The 23605-nt window shown below is 41.4% G+C and overlaps 1 protein-coding gene across 8 annotated transcripts in view; it reads right to left on the bottom strand.

Annotated features, from left to right (window-relative positions):
- The window catches only part of DLC1 (DLC1 Rho GTPase activating protein), a 415897-nt gene that overhangs the window by 40659 nt on the left and 351633 nt on the right, over positions 1–23605 (bottom strand). For 2 of the 8 annotated variants that reach the window (XM_055081333.1, XM_007101495.4), the window contains exon 1: positions 3407–3793. The exons of the other annotated variants lie outside the window; for them this stretch is intronic. In XM_055081333.1, coding sequence (XP_054937308.1) covers positions 3407–3443 — 37 coding nt within the window. In that variant the 5' untranslated portion in view covers positions 3444–3793. Of the gene's footprint in view, positions 1–3406; positions 3794–23605 lie in introns of those variants that run through there. 8 annotated transcript variants of the gene reach the window in all.

The following is a 23605-nucleotide window of genomic DNA, read 5'->3' on the forward strand; positions in this document are numbered from 1 at the left end:
GGTGAATGCTAGGGTGGGTCAAGTATTGTCTGGAACCTTCAGGGTCTTTTTTTTTTTTTTTTTTTTTTTTGCATGGCCTCATTTCCGTCTTCCTGTTGCTAGGAAGGAAAGCTAAGCATGAGAAACGCGTGTTTACAATACTGGACCATCCTGTCCAGCACAAGGCTCTCTTCAGAAAAGTACGATTCACTTCATCCACTGTACTTTGGATGCCCCCATTCTTCTGAACCAAATCACCCTCCCCTGAATATTTTCAAATTGCCTATTTACCCACCTAAGTCATAAAAATACCACTCTCATCTGAACGTTGCATCATGGCTTAAAATCTCCATGGGGACACCAAGGGAAACCCAAGTACTTATTTTTGTATTTAAAACCACCTCTTGGAATCCCACCAAGCTTCTGATTGCAAGGCATCTCGCTGGGGCCTCCCATACCCTCTTTAAAGCCCCACACTAGTTTTACGAGGAAGAGTTTAAGTACTATCTACATTTTTCACCCACTTCACAGTGATAAATTGTTTAATCATAACATGCTTTTCTATTAATCTGGTATATTTTCCAGAAGCAACCAAACATCCTCCTTTAATGTAAAAACGCCCTTAAACTTTGCTTGGTCTTTGGTTTTTGAACTACAATATAGAACAGTAACAAAATAAAGAAAAAAAGGCTTTAGTTTTAAAGGGGCATCCGGTCTCTCAGAACCTTTGCCCCAGAACTATAGGAAAATCCTTTGATTAGTCCAGTGTGTGAAAACTTGGAACACCGCCTTCACTTAGCCATAGTTAATTGATGAACAGTTTAACATTTTCATTCTTTAAGGAGGTAAATGGTGTTTCTCATAAGTAAGTCACTGAAATGACGTTTCTCATCCACTCTCGGGAAAGATCACGTTGGAGGCTACTTAATCTCATTCTGCGGAGTAGGGAAACCAATCAGCGCCCTTCCTTGAGCTTCCAGTAAGTTTGGTGTAAGGCAATGGTCCCCAACCTTACTGGTACCAAGGACCGGTCTTGTGGAAGGCAACTTTTCCACAGACCGGGGTGGGGCGTGGTTCCGGCAGTAACACGAGCGAGGCGGAGCGACGGGCCGCAGCAGCTGCAGCTTCGCGCGCTCCGTAGCCACTCACCTCCTGCTGTGCGGCCAGGTTCCTAACAGGCCACGGACCGGTATGGGTCCGCGGGCCCGGGGTTGCGGCCCCCTGGTGTAAGGAGGCTTGAAGTAAAATAAAATCTGTTTTTGTCAAAAGCAAACTTTTAAAAACAGCTGGGAGAGAAAGTCTGCTGTGCTTCATTTTAAACTCTGAACAGTAGTGCTAATGAAAAAAATATGCACCTAGGATTGGACCACGCTGTAAATCTGGCAGGCCACAATAAAAATTAATACACGCAATCGCCAACATTTTCTCAGAAAACGTCTCGAAATAACGTCTGAAGGCACATCTGCTAACTATTTGACACTCACTTCCCAGGACTTTAGTTCTATTAGGGGGGCTGTTGACTTACGGGGCACCCCCCGGACCATCTGCTGCAGTCCGCAGCCAAGATGGCACTGGGTGCCTCCATTAATTCCACACTTATGCTCGGCAAATTATCTCTGCGGAGGACCAGCCTGCAGTCCAGATGGATGCTGAATTAGTCAACCTCTTGGAGCTGCTGATAGATTTACATCCAGAGTTCTGCTAGGCTATTATTTTCCCTCATCCCTTCAGCAAACAGAGTTTTGCAAAAAAAAAAAAAAAAAAAAAAAAAAAATGTAATTTGAGACTCAGTATTCTGCCTTCTCCATAGCTGTAATTTTTTTCCGTCCAAATGCGTCATATATTCCGCCCTCATGCATCTCTGCATAACGGATGGCTCTGTCTGGACTGCATTCCTCCATCTCACCGGCAATCACTGAGGCAGCTTCTGAATCCTAAGAATGTACCCATTTGCTAACCAAGTTGAGTGTAAAATGACTCAGTCAACGCAAGCATGAGGAAAGGTTTTCTTCTCCACAGTACAGATTAATGACTATATGCAGGGGTTTACTTCTACACTAATTAGTATAAATTGGGTACTGAACATCAGTCCCAGACACTGGGCTAAGCCCTTGTATTAGCTCGTTTGATCCTCAGCACCTCCCCACGCAGTAAACACAGTTACTACCCCCATGTTGCCGATGAAGGAGGTACAGAGAGGTCCTGTCAATTCCCAGATTCGCCCAGCAAGCAGGCTGCAGACCCAGGATTCCCACCCCGCCGGCCTCACTCCGGGCTCGCTCTGACTCCCCTCGAGACAGGGGCTGTGCGCTGGGAAGTAGCGCGGAGACAGTAAGTTACACGTGGCGGCGTCGGTTTGCCGTGGCCAGAGGTGTAACTCCTCCCGAAGGATCAAAGGCTCGGCCCGCGACGTCGGAGGTGGGGACAGGGACAGGGAGGCGGGCAGGGGTCCAAAAGGCCGTCGCCTCGCTACGGAAAAAGCCGGATCGCGCGGTGCGCTTCCTTCCTTTCGCCGGCCCCGGGACTCTCGGCGCGCGGGCGCCTCCTCCGGAGCCAAGGACGTGGGCGTCTCCACGGGGCATTTTAGGAAACCCAATCCAACGCCCCAGCACGTGAAGGCATAGCCTTCCAGCAGGCGCCCCACATGTTGGACTGGCTAAACACCTCCAACATTCTCCAGGAGCCGGCGGCCACCAAAGCGAGACTTTCCTGGCTAAGCCTGAGTTATTTTCCAGCGTCTAAAATACTTGAACAAAGACGGATGGAAATTAAAACAATTTTTTGGTGAATTTACTTTAAAGTAGTTAAAAAAAAAAAAACTTTCCAAGGGTCACTACGGTCTAACCAACCCTAAATAAGATTCTCAAGGTAGTCAACGCTGATTTTGGACTTGTATGGTGAAGGACAGCAAGTACCGAGCCCGGAACGGTCCTCGAAGGGAAGAGAGTAGAAGGAAGGTCGCGCCGCGACCCTCAGAGCCAGAGGCCACCGCCTGGCATTTAGAATAAGAATAGAAGGGCCGCCCGCGCGGTTGGGCAGGAAGCCAACGGGTCCTGCGACCCCGGACCGGCCCTGCGCCCCCAGCCCGGGCGGGAAGTTATTGTGGGTTTCACTTCATCAGTCACGGTCGCCTTCCAGTCCGCTGCCCTTCCCGGAGCCCACCGGGCGCGCCGGCCCGCGGCCCCCAGGGGTCATTACCCGAGACTAAGACCTCCCTCCCCGAACTACGACCCTTGTTTTCCCCGCACTCCACCTCCTCCACTCCAAGAAACTCGGGCTCGGTTCCGAGCCTCCTCGGAAAGCGCTGCAAAAGCACAGAACGTCAGGCACCGACTTGACAAGGCAGGGTGACATTTCCTCCGCGGCGGGTCCCCTCCGCAGCTGGCTCTTGCGGCCGGCCTGACGGCAAGGCACAAGTCTAGCTTACGTGTTAGGATCATGGTGTCCGGCTTTTCTCTGCACATCAAGTGCGGCGGCGGACGGCGGGCGCGCAGTGGGGAAATCGAGGCAGCCCCACGCAGCTCGGCTCCGGCGCCCGGACCCACGGCGGCACCCGAGACGCGCGACCCAGCGGTCCTCAGCGCATCCTTACTCGCCACTCCGGAAAGAACTTGGTGTCTGCCCGAGATCGGAAAGGGAGAGCGCTCAGGGAGCTGGGCGAGAAGCCCGGGAGCGCTGGCTTCCCGGGAGTTCGGCCATGGCCAGGACCAGAGCGAAGCGCCCTCGCACGAGCCGCTGGAGCGCTCTGCCTCCCGCGTAGCCAGCCGGCCGCGCCCTCCCGCAGCGCCCACCCCTGAGTGGAGGGACCAGGCCCTGCGCGTCGCCTCCTCCCCGCTGCCAGGGTAGCCAGCAGCAGCCTGTCGCAGGCCTCAGGCCCCACCCCGCTCTCCCGGCCCCGCCCCACCTCGAGCTCAGACACCTCCCCTCCCCTCCTCCCTGCGGCCCGGCTTGCCCGCCGCCGCCTCAGGCAGTCCCCTGGCCCCGCCCCTCCTAGCTCCGCCCCGCCCCGCTCCTCCTCCGCCAGGGGCTGGAATGCTTTCCTCCTGCCTGCAAGTCTGCAGGGGGAAGCCCCTAAAATTCTCCAGCTGTTGGCAAGACAAAGGCTGGACTCAGGAGGCATTTACTTGCTGGGGAGGTCTGGGCTCCACGCCGGGACACCGCGCACTTTCCCCCTCATCTTTTTCTTGGTAACTTTGCACACTTTTTTTTTTTTTTTTTTTTTTTAACCCCTGTTATTCTGCCTTTCCTCCTGATGGGAACCGCATAAATTCCTGGGAACGGAGGCGAAGTGGGGAGGTAGGGGTGAATCAGTGTTTCGTCATGTGTAAAATGGGGAGAAGAGTACCTGTCCCTGGGACATTCATCGTTCATTGCTAAGGTGCACAGGGGTACAGAGCAAATGTGAATAACTGACACTGTGGTAGAGAGGGACCACTTATACTCAGCACGTGCCGACTCTGCAGTGGGCAGTCAGAAGCAGTGTTTTCCAAACCAAGGCCCTTGGGCCACAACCCAGTGCAGCTCCTGGAACTGGTAGAGTGGACTCTAGACTGCAGAATTAGAATCTCTGACGTTGAGAATCTGCATTTTTTACAAGCCCTCAGATGATTCTGGTGCACTGTAATTTGAGGACCCCTGATACAAAAGGAAGCCTCATTTTAAAAGATCACAATGGACTAGAATCTTTGTAAGATTTTTAAAAACTCAGGCCAGGATTGCATGAAAATTTCCTTTGGGGCTAACTGATGCTTTCTGCCTATTACCACTGCGCAAAGAAAACTACTAACCTAAACTCATTCATTCAACAAACATATCCAGAGCATTTATTTACCATGTGCCAAACACTGTTCTAGGCTCTGGAGATACAGCAGGGAGCAAAAAATAGAAACATCCCTTCCCTCCTGGAGTTTACTTCCTAGTGGGGAAGATGCACAATAAACAAAATAAGTAAGTGAAATAGATACAGTGTCTTATATGGAGATATATAAAGGGGAGGGGATACGGAAGCTTGGAGCAGAGTCTGTTTTCAAGTGGGGTTAAATACAAATGGGAGAATTTAGTCTCTTGATTATAGTTTAAAATGTATTGATTTCATAGCTGTGTCTTAGTTGACATACACAAGACTCTTTTTCACCCCATTTTTTCAAAAACAAAATAAAAACACTCATTTCGCCACTGACTTCCTAATTTACCCAAACCAGAACTGGGCTCTGAAGAGTGGCATCTCTGGAGGGCGAGGGGCTCCTTTAAAGCTTCACAGGTATTTCCAGGGCTTTTACCTACTTAGAACTGCTGGAGACACCAAAATAAGCAAGGGCAGGCCCACCTCTGCCTGCTCAGAGTTTAATCTGCTGAGGAAGCAACAGGGGCTTACGAAAAAGAGGTGCTGTGAGGGCCCCAGGAAGACAAGAAGAGGGGGCTTCCCTCTGAAATGTGGAAGCTGGAGGAACTGTCAAAACACCCACAGTTGTCAGCAAGGGGGAATGTGATTCAGGGGATACTGGAAAAGTAAAGGCAAGAACTTTCAATTCCCTGCATGACTGTGTTGAGGAGTTTTAAAAACCCTTAACAGCAATAAACAGTGAGAAGCCACTGTAAAGGAAGAAGGCATCCCAGGATCAGACTTGCATTTTGAAATCTTCGTTCAGGCTGCAGTGCGTTACTTCGAACTTAGGAAATAGTTCGAACTTATTAAACTTCTCTTATACGCTAACTTCGCTTATTTATTAACAATCCAAACCTCAAAGTTATAGCTATTCTAAGCATCCCCTCCAAAGCATATCAATTCTCAGAATAAATTCTTAATATTTATTATTAGCTGGGTGAAGCTGTGTTTTAAGTGAATTGGGTTTCTAGGAGTCTGTGCAAATCTTGATGTACCACCTGCCACTAAGTATTCATCTTTCCAGAATAAGACCTGCTAATCTTTTTGTCTCTTCTTGTTCAAGCCTCATTCCTTTTTCCTTGATCCCTGATGCTGTCTCCTCTGGATCGTCTCTCATGTCATTCCTTCTCCCTGGAGGTTTGTGTGATGGATTGCTCATCACCTAGTAATATTAATAATTCCCGACACATTTTCCTTGGTGATGCATTGGTCTGCACTTGACCTTCCCTGAATCTCATCATTTTCTTCCATTCTTTGGTTTATTGACACAGCCTGTGACCTGGGCCAAATCCCAAATTTTATCTTTTACATTCTTACTCCTGTTAGAAGTGGACATGCTACATTTTGAAAACTGCTACACTTGTAGAATATGGTTGAAAGCAGGACTTTTGGAACAGGCCACTTACCAGCTGTGTGATGAATATATTATTTAGCCTCCCAAACTTCGGTTTCTTCACCTTTGAAAAAAGAGGTTTAAACAGTGCAGATCTCATGAGGTTTTTAATGAGGATCGAAGAAGCTCACGCACTTTAGTGCTTAGCACATAATAAGCCCTCGTCAAGGCCAGACGTTATTATTATATATTACTAAGTGCGCACATCAAACTAAGCCATGTAATGAGTATTTTAAATAACCACCCGGGAGAAGATGAAAACAAAACAAGACCTTGACTTCAACCTTTGTGAATCTGAGGAGCCTTTACAAACTGGGGGAAGGAAGAAGTGAAAAGTCATTAAGAGTTAAACAAACAGTGGTCCTTTCCGGATGAAAGAGGGTCCCCGGGACAGCACAGAGTCCTTCCTCTCCATTTAACCTTCAGCTCATCACCCACGGTTTCATTTGTCTGTCATTGGAAGATGCCGTTAGACTGGGTTTGTTAGCTGATGCATGACATGAGATTTGGATATTGAAACGCTGGACTGTAAGAGGCAGAGATTAATGTAGCACATCTCCCAGCCCGCAGTATATATGGTCTTCTGATACCCCTTCAATACATGAGAATAAAAAGCCGTCACAAATTACACCACGTTTTGTTGCTACTGTTGCTGCTGCTGTTAAGTATTTGCTCTCAATCAATGGAGGCTAAAACAAACAACAGAAAAAGAGTTGACGTGAGGACCTGCGCTGCTGCTCTTCACTTCCTGCCGTGCTCTTCTCAGTGCAGCATCAGTTTCAGGAAGCTGTTCACAGGGGTAGCTGTGCCCTGTCTTCTGCATGGATGTTTCCACATTCAAGCGTTGTATTGCCAAGGCCACAAAAATCACAGAGCGAACTCCTAAGCTGCATGACAGCAGGCTGGGTGGCTATGTGGGCTACTCTCTGGTTCCTACTCTATTTTAATGACTACTATTAGATACCATTGATATTGTCCAAGGGCATCTGTCCTCTTGCATTATTTCCCACATTTTTTCCATTAAAAAAAAAAGAATAAAACTTAGGTGTCTACAGGCACGCAGGCAGGTAATGCTGGTGAGGGAAGCAAGTCACAGTGGGATGGTGAAAAGTGAGGAACCCAGAACCCCTCCAAGAAGCAGTGCCACTCAGGCTCACTTGGTTGTTGGCTGTGTTAACGCAGCAACCCACTGTTCTGGGTTTAGAGATTGTTTTTCAAGAGCCCATAGATTTCTAAATTTTTATACCACACGTCCCAGTTTTTAGATGCTGGCACTAATTTTAAAAAAATTGAAACACATGCCAAGTAATTTCAACTTTGGGCTTCATTTAGCCCTGGGGCAACTAGTTTACACCTCTGCTCTAGTGATAGGAGCCAAGCAATCTCTTTGGAAATGTATTTCTCTCCCACAGGAACTAATAGACTCTGATGCTTGGAAAATGTTGTAATATAATTTGTGTTCAACGGAGCATTGTGAAATGAGTGCGGAAAATAGGTTTTTGTTTGTAATGTTCAAAGGAAATATGACAAATAGTAAAAAGTTGTTAAAATAATTTGTAAACAGTATCCAATTCAGAGAAATAATTAAATTTGAAATTTAACGGTTGTCCTTAAAACATTCACTTATGGTTAAGCTTCCATGATCCAAGTCTGGGTTCTTTCCCCACCATCTACCCTAGTATTTAGCCTTTTCAAAAATATTTGAAACCCAGATGCCAGGGGTGTAGGATGGTGAAAGAGGAGAAAAAGCAAGGGTTTAGGAGGTGAGATAAATTAGCCTTCTTTTAATTCTACCTAGAATAGCTCTCTTATTCAGTCAGACCTTCTTTTGACTACATCTTTTGAACAAGTGAAGGTAAAAATATGGGGAAGGTTAACTTAATCTGTCAGTGATAGTTTTAGTTCAGAGTCCCTTGTTCCTGCATAAATGTGATATAAATCTACTTTCTGAATAATCACTTAAGCCCCAAATATGATCTAGCCTGGCACAGAACTTTTATCATTCAACAGCAATTTATTAAACCCTAGAAAGGCAGTGTGCTGATGAAACAAAATTGAACTGGAATAAATAAATCCTGGGATGTCATGTAGAGCGTAGTAACTATAGTTAATAACACCGTATTGCATATTTGAAAGTTGTTAAGAGGGTAGATCTTAAAAGCTCTAACCATAAGAAAAAACATTTTTGCAATGATGTGTGGTGATGGATGTTAATTAGACTTATTCTAGACTTACTGTGGTGATCATTTTGCAATATATACATATATTGAATCATTACGTTTTACACCTGAAACTAATGAAATGTTATATGTCAATTATATCTCGATTAAAAAAAAACTTCAGCAAATGACAAAAAAAAAAAGAATATAAAAAGAGGGCTTGGAGAAGAAAGCTCTTAGGTAGAAAGTAGAAATAGATACAGTTCTGTCATAGTTCACTGGTGGGTTGGACATAATCCTGATTTGGTAAATCAGTGGGCATGCTTTCCTGAGATAATTACAATATTCACAGTAGAATCTCCTTTGAAAGGCTATTTCATTTAATAGCTTAGATGGCTGATCAGCCCAAGGCCTCACAGCTCAAAATGGCAGAGAAGGGACCCTGGGACACCTAGTCGGTGCCTCTGCCACCCCCAACTGCCATCTGAGCTTCACCAAGGACTGCTCTGATTCTTTCAAGTGGCCTCTGACAACACAAATATCAGGCCAGAGAAAAGTAAAAATAGCGATCCTTTTTGAATCCACAAAAGAAACTGGGCTACTTTCCCACTGAATTAGCCAATTTTAATGGCATGCTTTTGATTCTTTGTTTATTCTGACATTATCCTCAATTGTACAGTTTTTTTTTTTTTTGAGTCTGTAGCACATAATTTATTGAAAGCTGAGGATGGACAACATTATTTTATACGAACTAATAATATTTAATATTTTGCTTTCTTATTATTTAACTTTTATGATTATAAAATATTTATTGTGAAAAAGTTTAGGAAATAGGGAAAGTATAAAGAAAAAAAAAACTCATAATCACACTACCAGAGACTACTGCAGATGATTTACATTTTTATGTCTCTCTTCTCAGTCTTTTTTTAAAATAAATAAATATATTTATTTATTTATTTTTGGCTGCGTTGGGTCTTCGTTGCTGCGTACAGGCTTTCTGTAGTTGTGGCGCGCGGGGTCTACTCTTTGTTGCGGTGTGCGGGCTTCTCATTGCAGTGGCTTTTTTCTCTTTGTGGAGCATGGGCTCTCGGCACGCGGGCTTCCGTAGTTGTGGCACTCAGGCTCAGTAGGTGTGGCTCGCAGTCTCTAGAGCGCAGGCTCAGTAGTTGTGGCGCACGGGCTTAGTTGCTCCAGCGGCATGTGGGATCTTCCCGGACCAGGGCTCGAACCCGTGTCCCCTGCATTGGTAGGAGGATTCTTAACCACTGTGCCACCAGGGAAGCCCTCAGTCCGTTTTTTAGGACAGATACTTTTATTGTACAGCATTGGGATCACAGAATATATTGTTTGTAATATTTTTTTGCACTTAAAGTATTGCTGTATTGAAGAATGGAGCTTTTTATAGTTGCTTCATATTCCTTCTTATGGATACGCAACAAATAAGTTAAATGTTGAACTTTAAAATTTTCACCATTTTTCCTTTAGTGAACATCCTTGTATAATAAATTTTAAAGAGCAAGAATGGTAATTTCCGGGACTTACCTGGTGGCGCAGTCGTTAAGAATTCACCTGCCAATGCAGGGGACACGGGTTCAAGCCCTGTTCCAGGAAGATCCCACATGCCGCGGAGCAGCTAAGCACATGCGCCACAACTACTGAAGCCCATGCGCCACAACTACTGAAGCCCGCGTGCCTAGAGCCCGTGCTCTGCAGCAAGAGAAGCCACCACAATGAGAAGCCTGTGCAATGCAACAAAGAGTAGCGCCTGCTCACTGCAACTAGAGAAAGCCCGCGTGCAACAATGAAGACCCAACACAGCCAAAAATAAATTTTAAAAAGAAATTTTTAAAAAAAGAATGATAATTTCCTTAGGCAAATTCACTTACTTTGACCTAAGAAGTCAAAGGGTATTAGGACATTTGATCTATATTTCTGAACTAGAAAGTATGTACCTATTTTACATTTTTTTTTTTTTTTTTTTTTTTGTGGGATGCGGGCCTCCCTCTGTTGTGGCCTCTCCCGTTGCGGAGCACAGGCTCCGGACGCGCAGGCTCAGCGGCCATGGCTCACGGGCCCAGCCGCTCCGCGGCATGTGGGATCGTCCCAGACCGCGCGAGAACCCGGTTCCCCTGCATCGGCAGGCGGACGCGCAACCACTGCGCCACCAGCGAAGCCCCCTATTTTACATTTTTACCAGTGTTTGAATGTACCTATTTCTCTTCATGTTAAGTATTGCCCGCATTATAATTTCCATTTCTATTGCTAATTAATAAGCAAAAATATATTATCTCATTATTGTTTAAGTCTATATTTGTTTGAATACTAAATGGGATAAATTTTTTATTGTAGTAAAACATACATAACAAAATTTATTTTAACCATTTTTATGTGTACATTTCAATGGCATTAAGTACATTTATATCATTGTGTAGCTATCACCATTATCCATCTCCAAAACATTTCCATCTTCCCCAGCTGAAGCTCTGTTTCTATTTAATAATAATTCCCCATTCTTCTCTTCCCCAGTCCCTGGTAACCACTGTTCTACTTGCTGTCTCTAGGAATTTAACTATTCTATGTACCTCGTATAACTGGAATCATACAGTATTTGTCCTTTTGTGTCCATTCCTTTTGTTATACTTGTTGAGTATTTTCATATTTATTAACCAGTGGTAATTTTCGGATTTGCCTATTTAATCTCATAGCTTTTTTTTTGATGAAGCATTTTGTCTTTTCTTAGCAGTATTAACCATTTGTCATTTATTATAAAAATATTTTTACTAGTTTGTTATCTGCCTTTTAAGCTTGTTTATTTATGATACTAAAAAAATTAACAAGATTCAAACACAATTCAAAGATCTTATTTGTTTTTTTTTAACAATTAACTCGATAGTTTTCTCTATGTGGTTTGAAGCCCAAAATGCTAAGACACAAAATCAATTTGCAAAACAAGGTCACTTAACAGGTAGGATTTTTGGCTTTAGTTATAGGTTTCATTATTTACTCAAAGAAATATTCTAGGTGTCTTATTTGATTTTTCTATCTACTCTAGCATCACATACAGGTGCCGTATATAGAGTAAGGCCTCCATAAAGATTGCAAAAGCTGGCAGGGTCAGTGTAAAAGTTGGAGACCTAGGGGCATTGAGTTTCCATAGTTTTGAAAAAATCTGTGTGAAATCACTCATGAGTTTGTTTTTACTAAGGAGATGTTTTCTGTTCACTTGAGTTGTAATGTGTTGCTTTTCTTCATAGCAGATTGGGTCCTAAAATAAAAATACTATGGCATGGGTTTGGGCAACTGCCTGAAAAATAATAAACAATTCTTTTTCTCAGCTGCTAATACAGCATGTTGGCCATTATAGTGTTATTTCTGGAAACCCCTACACAGCTCCAGATCATCAACTTACTTTAATGGCCAACAGGAGAATGAAGCTGCAGTAAGTTGTCAAGCTTGGCTTTTCATGAATAACTAACTCAGTCAGTTATCTCTCATGGATTCAGCTGAATTAAGCTGTACTGGGGGGAACTGCAAGGCACCAAATTAGACATTTAAAAAATAGCCCTGGCAATAAGAATCATGAATTGTGAAAGACTAGTGATTGAAGATTTATCAGAAGACAAAGTAGATTGGCTCTCTCCTATACAAATATTCTACTGTTGGACTCACAGCTATTTCTGTGCTGATTATTGTTATCTTTCTGATGGGCAAAACAAACATATAATAAAGGTAAATTTCATAACTGAGTTTTCCGGGTCTGAGTTAGAAAAATGAATCTGTGAGGGTCCTTAAGTCCATGCATGTGTAGAAGAAAGAATGATGATATAAATCATGTTCCTGACCTGGTCACAGATACTATCAGTAACCTTGAGTTGCTCACATAATAATATCGCCTGTTCCTTGGTTTATTTTAAAAATTATATATATTATATATATATATAATATATCAGTATTATACTTTATTACATATAAATAAAAATAGATATAATTTATATGACAAAACAAGGATACTGGATCATTTAGCTAAGGATTTTAGGTTGAAGACATAATATAATTTGGAGGTAAACATTATCACAGATAAGGTATTTAACTCAGAGAGGTTACTTAGTAGCTTGCTTGATTTCACACTGCTAATAACTGAGGAAGCAAGGACTTGAATCTGGGTCTCTCTGCAATGATAATCATGACCAGAGCTTTAAAGTCAAACTATGTGAGCTTGGAGCAGGATTTCAGGTCTCGCCTTTCCTAGAATGTAAAATGAGGGGATTGGACCAGATGTTCTCTCCGGTCCCCTCAGCCATCTATAGGTTCTAGTTTGTCCTGATTTACAGTGTAAACCCGAACTTATATTCACATTCACCTCCTTGTATAGGGCTCTAACACATCCAACCTTCAAAAACTCTACTAATTAAAAAATATGGTGGAAAGGAAGAAGCATCCACTCTGTTGGCCACCATGCCTCATACCAATTCAAAACAGAACATGGTGCCCCACTGAGCATGCTGCTGCAAATCCCAGGACTGCATCTGCTGTGTTAGAACTCTTTTCCCATGAGAGCTGGTTTCTCTAATTAAAAAAAATTAGAATGATCATTTCCGGGACTTCCCCGGTGGCGCAGTGGTTAAGAATCCGCCTGCCTGTTCTCGGAAATCCATAAGTAAAGCTTTTCTCCTGCTTGGACAACTCTCTTGACTATCACTGAGGCCTCACGAGGTATGTGGTGTGGTCCCTATACCTGCTCATGAAATTCAGACCATGCAGTTTAGTTTGGTAGAATTTCAAGGCGCTGCACCCAAATGACCTTCTTAAAAACGACCTCTTCCTTTTCTTTTTTTTCTGTGTCATTGCTCTAATTTGCCAATCATATTTTGATTTTAATCTTCCCATCCAGATTTTTATTTTTATTTTTTTAAAGATTTATTTATCTATTTATTTATTTATTTTACTTTATTTTTATTTTTGGCTGCATCGGGTCTTAGTTGCAGCAATCAGGATCTTCGTTGAGGTATGTGGGATCTTATGTTGCGGCACATGGGCTCCAGGGTGCGTGGGCTCTGTAGTTTGTGGCACACAAAATCAGTAGTTGTGGTGCATGGGCTTAATTGCCCCATGGCATGTGGGATCTTAGTTCCCTGACCAGGGATCAAACCCACGTCCCCTGCGTTGAAGGCGGATTCTTTACCACTGGACCACCAGGGAAGTCCCCCACCTGGATTTTTAAATGGAATGTTTCTATTTGTGTGATTTCTTTCACACTTTTCACTAAGAGTAATTTTCCACTTTTCATACACTTAGTCAGTCTTCTAAATTTATTCTCCCTTCCAAGAAACCTATTGTGATTATTATAAAAGAATACAAAACCACCATCCCAAAGTATTACTGATAGAACATTTTGGACCCATGCCATTCCTCACAGTGACACAAACAGTTTTAAAACAACTACCAAACTAATAAAAAGATGACAATGCGTGTGCTGGCTGTCTTGTTTTTATGCACTACAACCTGCTACATCTGAGCCGTTATCTAATCTGTTTGGTATGTAACAATACTCTTTATTTGCATAGTGCTCTTAAATATAAATTTCATTTCCCATAACATTCAATAACTGAGCAAGATATTTTGTTGTATTTTCTTCTTATCTTTTTCTTCTCTCACCTTCCTTCCCCCACCTCCCAAACATGTTTTTTCCCTTTTATAGCCCAACTATTTTACATTCTGGAAAAGGCAAAACTATGAAAACTATAGAAAGATCAGTAGTTGCAGGGGAGAGAAGGGAGGGAGGAACGAACAGGTGAAGTATAGAAGACTTTTAGGGCAATAAAACTACTCTGTATGATACTATAATGGTGGATACATATCATCCAACATTTGTCCAAACGCATGGTATGTACAACACCAAGAGTGAACCCCAATGTTAACTATGGACACTGGGTGATAAAGATGTGTCAATATAGGTTCATCAGTTGCTATAAATGTACCACTCTGGTGAGGGATGTGGATAAAGGGGGAGGCTATACATGTGGGGAGGGGTTGGAGTTATATGAGAAATCTCTTCCCCTTCCTCTCAATTTTATTGTGACCCTACATCTGCTGGAAAATATAAAGCCTATTAAAAAATATAAAAGAGGCTTTAGGTGAACATGGAATATCAAATGATAAGGTCAAACATAAGTGTTTTGGTGTCCCAGAAGAAGTGAATATAAAGAATGGAGCACAGAGGCAATGTCTGAGTTCATAGTGACTGAGGATTTTTCAGGACTGTTGAAAGACATGAATTCATAAGCACAGGAGGCACACAGTATACCAAGTAGAATAAATAGAAAGAAATCCACACCCAGACACCATTTAGTGAACCTACAGAATACTATAAAAAGAAGCAGGGCTTCCCTGGTGGCGCAGTGGTTGGGAGTCCGCCTGCCAATGCAGGGGACATGGGTTCGTGCCCCGGTCCGGGAGGATCCCACATGCTGCGGAGCGGCTGGGCCCGTGAGCCATGGCCGCTGAGCCTGCATGTCCGGAGCCTGTGCTCCGCAACAGGAGAGGCCACAACAGTGAGAGGGCCGCGTACCGCAAAAAAAAAAAAAAAAAAAAAAAAAAAAAAAAAAAAAAAGAAGCAATCTTAAAGGCACTTGGGAGAAAAGAGAGGTCACCTACAGAAAATGGCAATTAGGTTGATGGCATACTTCACGACAGCAAAAATGCAAGTCAGAGAACATTGGAATATGTTCAAGTTGAGACACACACAGCGAGAAAGAGAGAGAGAGAGAGAAGTTAACTTTGAAGTATGTGCCCAGAAAAACAATCTTTTAAGAATGAAGGTGAAAAACATTTTCAGATAAATAAGACTAGAGGGAGTTAACAACCAATACAACTTTACTAATGGAGATTTGGAAATATATACTTAAAGAAAAGGGAAAATGACCTTAAAATCTGAGATTCAAGAAAGAATGGAGAGCAAAGAAACTGGTAAAATGCAGGTAAATTGGGAAAAAAACCCTTCTATCGAAAATAAAAATATTATTATTAATAATAATAACAAGTTTAATTTGTGGAGCTTAAAAAATGACAATTCTAGAGACAACAATAAGTCAGGAAGGAATAACTGGAGTACAGTGTTCTAAGGTCCTTGTGTTTATTTACTGAGTATGCATAGCAAAATTTCAAGAATAATCTCTAGATTAGAAATAGTCCATTACTTCTAAATTAGTATAGGGAAAAACTGGAATACGAAAACAAAGATTTTTAAATGTTTTGAGGCAAAAAAGGCAGAGCATAAAGACATAGGAGAGCAGGTCAAATGAAAAACACAAAATAAGGGGGCATATATGCTCAAATATGTCAGTATTTATCAGTAATAATAATAATAAATATAAACGGTCTCAAGTTGCCACTTAAAAGCTGAAACTTATAGATTACACTGGTCTCCTAAAAATAAAAATCCAGCTATATATTGTGTATTTGAGCTACATTAAAAAGATTGGGACATGGAAAGGCCTAAAGTAAAAGCATAGAAAAGAATATACCAACCAAATACTAAGCAAAAAAAAAAAATTAGGGTAGCTACATAAATAGAAATAAAAGGCTTTAATTCAAAAAGGACTATAAATGGTGAAGAGTTACTACACAGAACTAAAAAGCTCATTTAATGAGGAAAATAAAGTGATTCTGAAGTTGTGTGCCTCTAATAAAATAACCTCAAAATTTACAAAGCAAATATTGGTAGAATTAGAGGGAGAAACTGACAAATATCATATTGGTGAGATATTTCAACAGACTTGAAACCTATTCTGGATAGGTTGAGCAGACAAAAAAAAAAAGTAAAATGAGAAAGTTTTAATTACCACATATAGATATATCTGTACCCATCAATAAGAACATATACATTCTCAACACTGCAATATTAAGACCAAACGAACAAAACAAAACCACTGACCATATAAATACTAAGCCACAATGCAAATCTCAACACATTGTAAAGAAGTGGTATCATATCAACTCCTGTGGTGGCTTTAAAACATGCCACAAAACCTTTTGCAATCCTCTCATCAAATGATGGAATCAGTGTCTCCTCTCCTGGAACCCAGGCAGTCCTTGTGACCTTCAATGACTAGAATGTGGCACAAGGGCTTCTGCTTTACTTCCAAGGTGGGTTAGAGAAGGTCATGTAGCTTCAGCAAGTTTTTCTTGGACAGTTGCTCCCTCTGGAGTCTTCCACGTAAGAAGTTTGGCTACCCTGAGTCCCTAGAGCCTCCAAATGGAGAGGCCAGAGAGTGAGAGATGCCAGAGGAAATCCAGCTGTTTCAGCCCACAGCTGTTTTGAGTTTTCCCAGCCCAGGCACCAGTCATGTGAATGGAGATCCTAATTCCAGCTACCATCTGACTGCAACTGCCCGACAGACCCTGAGGAATGCCTAGGAATGCCTAGCTGAGTCCAGTCAACTCCCGGATCCATGAGGAAAATGCATAAGTGATTGCCATTATTCTATGCCCCTGTCTTGGGGTAGTTTGTTATACAGAAATAGATAACCAGAACAGCCACATTCTCTGGCCAAAATGCAATTAAGTTAGAAATCAGTAATGTCAATATATATTTTAAATATTTTTACTTATAATTTAAAAAACTACTAAATATCTCACGGTTCAAGAAGGAATTATACTGAAAAAAATTTAATACTGAATGATAGTGAAAGTAATGCATATTTAAAATTGTGAAATATAATGGAAACCAGTATTTGATGAAATATACAGCTAAATTATTTATATTAGCAGAGAAGAAAGGTTAAATATTAATTAAGCACCCAGTTTATTTTTTTATTTAATAAATTTATTTATTTTATTTTATTTTTGGCTGTGTTGGGTGTTCATTGCTGCGCACAGGCTTTCTCTAGTTGCAGTGAGCAGGGAGCTACTCTTCGTTGCAGTGCACGCGCTTCTCACTGCGGTGGCTTCTCTTGTTGCAGAGCACGGGCTCTAGGTGCGCGGGCTTCAGTAGTTGCGGCACGTGGGCTCAGTAGTTGTGGCTTGCGGGCTCAGTGGTTGCCACGCGAAGGCTCTAGAGCGCAGGCTCAGTAGTTGTGGTGCACGGGGCTTAGTTGCTCTGTGGCATGTGGTATCTTCCCGGACCAGGGCTCGAACCCGTGTCCCCTGCATTGGCAGGCGGATTCTTAACCACTGCACCACCAGGGAAGTCCCAAGCACCCAGTTTATAAAAAGAACAAAAGAATAAACTCAAAAGAAGGCAAAACAAAGGAATTAATAAAGAAAAGAGCACAAATTAATCAAATTAGAAGATATGAAAGGCACGGAAAACAAACAGTGAATAAACACATGACAAAATGCTTAAAGTAGTTAGCAATAAAAAAATGCAAGTCAAGACCATAATTAGCTACCACTTTACACATACTAGATTTACAATGGAAAAGTCTGGCAATGCCAAGTGTTGGCAAGATGAGAGCCCATATATATTGCTAGTTCAGCCTCCCAGGAAAGCAATTTTACATTCATTTTAAAGCTGAATACTGACTATGCTATGATCCAGTAATTCTGCTCTGAGATTTGTTCCCTAGAGAAACTCTTGCATCTGTGCCTCTAGAAAACTCAAGAATGCTTACAGTAACATTGTATTAGGAAAAACTGGAAATAACCTAAATGTCCATCAACTGGAGAACAGATCTTTTAAAATGGCATATTTATACAGTGGAATATTACACAGCAGTGAAAACAAGTGAGCCATGGCTACATGCAACAACATGGACAAATCTTTGAAACAATGTTGGGTAAAATATCAACATTAAAAATAAAGTGCTTACGTGGTAAGAAAATTTCATAAAATATGAAGGGAATAATAAATTCAACATTCGGGACTGTGATAGCCTCTGGGGTAAGGCAAGGAGATGAGCTAGGGAAGAGTGTATGGGTAGCTTTAACAGGAAAGGTAATTCTAGTTATTCAGTTGGGTTTTGGGTTAGTGGCTGCTATATTATTATACTTTATAATTTATATTCACATATATTTTCTTGTTGGTATTAAATATTATGTAACTAAGATTTTAAAAGTGAAATAATCCTGGAGAAAGTTTGCTTATTATAATGATAAGAAAATCACCTTTAGAGTCAAGGTCCAGATTTGCATCCCGAAACTGCCATTTATTTGCTGCTTTACCTTGGAAAAGTTACTTTATTTTCAAATCTTATTTTCCTCATCCATGACATGGCGATAATAATACCTCCTTGGGTAGTTGCGAGGATTGAAATAGATTATGTTTATAAAGGGCTCAATATTTACTTATATATGAACTTATTAAGAAATAGGAACTGAAACCTTAACTCAAAATCTGTTTTGGGGGTATCTGTGTGCGTGTGTTTTATCTGTTTAGGCTTCTCAACCTACTATGATATTATTGTACTAGTTATCCTCTGTTGTAGTGTTATTATTGAAAAGTTCCAGAACTAGTGAGTTAGTGATACTGAAATAAAAACCATTAACTTTATAATATCTGAATTTATGTCACTCAAAGCAATCCCCTACACCTGTTTCCTCCTTTTACCCTCATTTGCATTATGAAAGGTAAATAATATTAATAATAATGATAATGATAATAGTAGTAATAGTAATTTGACTCTGTAAAGGAACATCTACTTTCCAACGTTAAAGTTTATTCCTATTACATAGCATCTAAGACATGGGACTTGCATGCATGTTTATTTCAGTTCTATGTTTTTAAAAAAAAATTGTGTCATATTTCTATTGCTCATACTATTAGAATGTTTAAAGTTGGGAGGATAAAGTCCAAGATAGGGTTATGGAAAGGTTTCTAATATTCCTTAGCACAGAGATCCAGAGGGAAAAGCAAACCAGGAAATGTAATCTAGAAGTAACAGGACATTCCTGGTTAGTTTTGACTTAACCTGGTGCTAATATAGCCCTGCTCCGAAATGACACTTTGAAATCTGAATTGAATTTAGAAAGAATGAAAGAACACGATGAATGTGGTATACATTTTAAATCTCTCTGGGATGATCAATCTCATGCTAGGCAAAATGAGGGCAAGAGCTTTTATCAGCATCCTCTAAATAGTGTTAAATATGAATCTACCAGCTCGCAATTTACATGTTTTTTCTTTATTTGTCTCGTAGGGTGGGTTTGCGTGTCTGTGTCTAGGAGCTACACTTCAGTCAAAAAAATGTTTTTCCTCATGAGGTTATAATAGAAACTGAACACATCAGTCGAATCTCTGGGATTCTTCCTCAGAACTGAGCTTTTAAATAACAGTCTCAGTCTCCTGGGGGAGTGAGAGATCTAACCAAAAACCCTGACCTAAATAAATCTCCAGGGCAGAACTGAAGAATGGCAAATTTAGGGAAGCTAAATTAGTATGCATGGATTTCCTTTTCCCCTTTTCAAAATGAATGTAGTGCTTCTTGGTACTAACAGCTTTGTTACCCAAAGTGTTCTATCCACACAGCTTTTATTCCATCACCAACCTCAAATCTTGAAATCAGAAACGCAAGTTCTTTCATGCTGATTCTCAGATCTTGTGGCTCATGCTGACAATGCTTCATCTGGATATTCCACAGTTAGGAAGAGACAGGAGCCCTGAGTGTGTGTGTTTGTGTGCAGGTGACATGATACATAAATGGGGCACACACATGCTGGCATTTCTTCATAAAGGACTTAAGAGGATTTTTCCTAAAGACCTAACCTTAAGCTTTTAGCCCTGATGCTCTCATTTCTCACTCTTCCAGGCATTTCCTGGACAGCAAACACCCAGTTTGATCAGTAATAATGCGAATAATATTTTTTTATGATGCTGATTTGAAATCTCTCAGTAGAAACAAAGTACAGAAGGCACAGTCTTAATTCCTAGTCTCCTGACAAAGCTTAACTCAAACAAACTTTCAAAGCCCCTCTATTTGCACTTCCTCATTCATATCCCACCCAGGAATCAAGCTCTTTTTTCCTAGCTTCTTGCTCATATATGAACCCTATTCTTTTCCTTTAATTGCCCTGAAATTCCAAAACAGTGCGACTAAGCTGACCCATTATAGTCTAAGCATTAATAATCGCCTCATTTCCTACTCCCAGAACTCGCCCTGAAACAATCTCTTTCTTCCCTAGGGACAAACTATCTGACTCAACTTCTTCTCTTGCCTCCTAGCCCTTTATTGAGGCAAAGACCAGCTGACCGTTAGTTCGTAAAAATATTCGTATTTGTCCTCTCTCCAGCTACTCCTCACCTCATTCTACACAATCTGATCGGTGTCCTCCTTCCTGGCTCTATGCAGACCCAACTGCAACTTCACTCTCCCCAGACAAACACAGACAACATTAATGTTACTCTAGTGCTCTTTGATGGTAGATGACTTTTTCCTGCATCTTCAGAAAGGCAAAGAGATAGGTAAACTCGGTCAGCCTTCCCACCAGCTGGAAGAACATCTGTAAGTAGGAAGGAATGAGATATAAACAAACTTACATCCCGACTGGCTGGGGCTAGAATAAAACAGGTGACTGTGAGGCCAAAGGCTCCATTAACAGTCACCAGGGTCATCGGGCCTCTTGTCTGCACTGGGTTTGGGAAGGCTTGCCTAAGTGAATTACTCGAGAAGTCTGAAATTGAGACTCCATGCTGGTGGTAACCACAACGCTTGTTTATAGAACTCTTCCAAAGGATGTAACGGGCATTTCCCAAGATCTGTCAGCTCTGGGCCAGGATTAGATCAGCCATTTGTCTCTGAAGGGTGTAGTATTGGCCATAGGACCAACACCACCTAAATGTCTTTTGCAGTCTGGGGTGTATACATGTATGTACAGTAAGTCCCCTACATATGAACCTTCAAGTTGTGAACTTTCAAAGACGCAAGCGTGCGTTTGCATGTCCAATCACGTAAGTTAGTTCACGTGTCTGGCGTACATTGTCACGTGCGTGCATCCTCCACAAGTGGTTGTGTTTTTGTGTACTGTACTGTACAGTACTGTATAGAGTACAGTAGTACAGTATCTTTATAAACAGTACTGAATCCAGCAAGGAACCAGAACCTGTGCCATCAACGTCAGTCGTGAGTGACACTGCAGCTTGCCCTCCGTCTCCTGTGGCTGACGATCCTTCAGCTCTACCATCTCCCACCCCCTCTCCCTCCTCCAGTGGGTAACTCTTCTCGCCTGTTCACTCGATGCCAGCCCCTGCATGCCAGCTGTTGTACTGGACTACTGTACTTTTCAAGATACTATACTGTAAGATTAAAAATGTTTTCTTTTCGTGTGTTTGTTTTTTATGTATTATTTGTGTGAATAGTATTATAAACCTATTACATTACAGTACTATATAACTGAATGTGTTTGTTGGGTACTTAGGCTGACTTTGCTAGACTTTCAAACAAACTGGACTTCCGAACGTGCTCTTGAAACGGAACTCGTTTGTATGTAGGGGACTTTGTGTGTGTGTGTGTGTGTGTGTGTGTGTGTGTATGTGTGTGAATATATATCCCCCCAACCCTCTTAGCAGCTTAAGAGAAACATATAGGAAAGACAGGACTATGGGCTGGGTCTGGGGAGGATCTTCTTTTGTTACACACCATCTATTTTCAACAACCATTTTTTTTTTAATTAGAAAAAGTTTAATGAGTGTTTTCTTTTAAAATTCATCTCACCCTAAATGTAATCAAGGAGTCACAACCAAGGAGAACTGACAGAGAATAATAATTGTAATGGCTTGTCCAGCAGGCCCAATTATTCCTTTAAAGGTATATTTCTTTCTTCTAATTACATTAGACAGTGATTGGAAGGATGGTAACTAATAATAAGGGTTTCACTGTCTCTCTTTTTTTCTTTGTTGCCTCTACCCTAATGACTTACTATATGGTCCTTTACAAGGAGCTCGGGAGGAGCCCTGGTGTGGAACCCTGGTCATGTGGCTCACTGGGACAGACACAAGATTGTCAGACACAGGACTGGCTGTAAACGAAAGGAGCCTGGGATGGCTTTAATATCCTGTGAGACAGAAGCATGACAGATTAGTGGGGAGCTCCTTCCTGCTCAGGAAACCAGGCCTCTGGCTATAGCTTTGTCTTAGCTCAGTCTTAGATCTTTATAAACACTTTCCCCTGAACTTTAAAGGACCCATGCTTTTCAGTAATAGTTTAATGCCCATGAAACAAAAACTCAGATAAAGGGTTCAAGCATAAAATCATATTGAAAGGTCTGATTTCTCAAGATACTTTCTATAAACTCAGACTTCACATCCAGAAAAAGATTTCAATAGCGAACTTTTTCACTAGAGGAAACGCCAGCCTTAAAAATGCTTGAGCCTTGGTACATGATTTTGAATCTCAATTGTTTTAAAGAAATACAAAAACTTGCTCCATTAGGGACTGGCTGTAGTCAAGGCCCTCCGTTAAGAGTCCTGGATGAGGGATGTTTAAAGATGGAGCAGGGCGGTTGTGAGGTAATAATTAGAATTCCAGGGGTTGGAATCATATGATGACAAAATATCCAAGGAAGATGAATTGTAGAGAGGGGAATGTGAATCCTTATAAAACACGGATAAAGATCTGTGGGTATATGTCTGACACAAAAGAAGACTTGAATATATAAAAACAAGCACATGATATTTACTCGGGGAGACTCAACATTTACATGTCAGTTCTCCCTTAATTAATCCATCAATTTAATGAAGTACCAATAAAAACAACAGTATGTTTTTTTTTCTTTTACAACAGTATGTTTTAAGAGTAATGATCACTAATATGTATTGCATGTTATGTCAAGTACTTTGTACTTTCTGAGTGTTTCATTTCTTAAATAGTTCAATCCCTCAATAATCTTAAGATTATTCATTTCCTTATTTTATAAATCAAGAATTTACGCAGAGTTTAAGCACCTTGCCTAAGGTCACACAGCCAGTAAGCAGTAGAACTGAGATTCTTAGCCCAAGGGTTCAGGCTCTAGAATTTAACTGTCATCCATACTTTCAAGTCAATGGAACTGAACGCTGAGTCTAGAAATTGACTCAAATACAGGAATTTAGATGGTATTAAATATAGCACTGCATAACAGGGGAGGAAAAGATGGATGATCATTCAATACCTAAAGTTGAGGCACCTAAGAAGTCATCTGGAAACAAAGTTGAACCCTAGCCCACTCTTTACTCCAAAGTGTTTTTCAAATGTATTGAAGATTTAAAAATGTAAAATG

The sequence above is a fragment of the Physeter macrocephalus genome, chromosome 20 (assembly GCF_002837175.3).
Source record: "Physeter macrocephalus isolate SW-GA chromosome 20, ASM283717v5, whole genome shotgun sequence".
NCBI classification, from domain to species: domain Eukaryota; kingdom Metazoa; phylum Chordata; class Mammalia; order Artiodactyla; family Physeteridae; genus Physeter; species Physeter macrocephalus.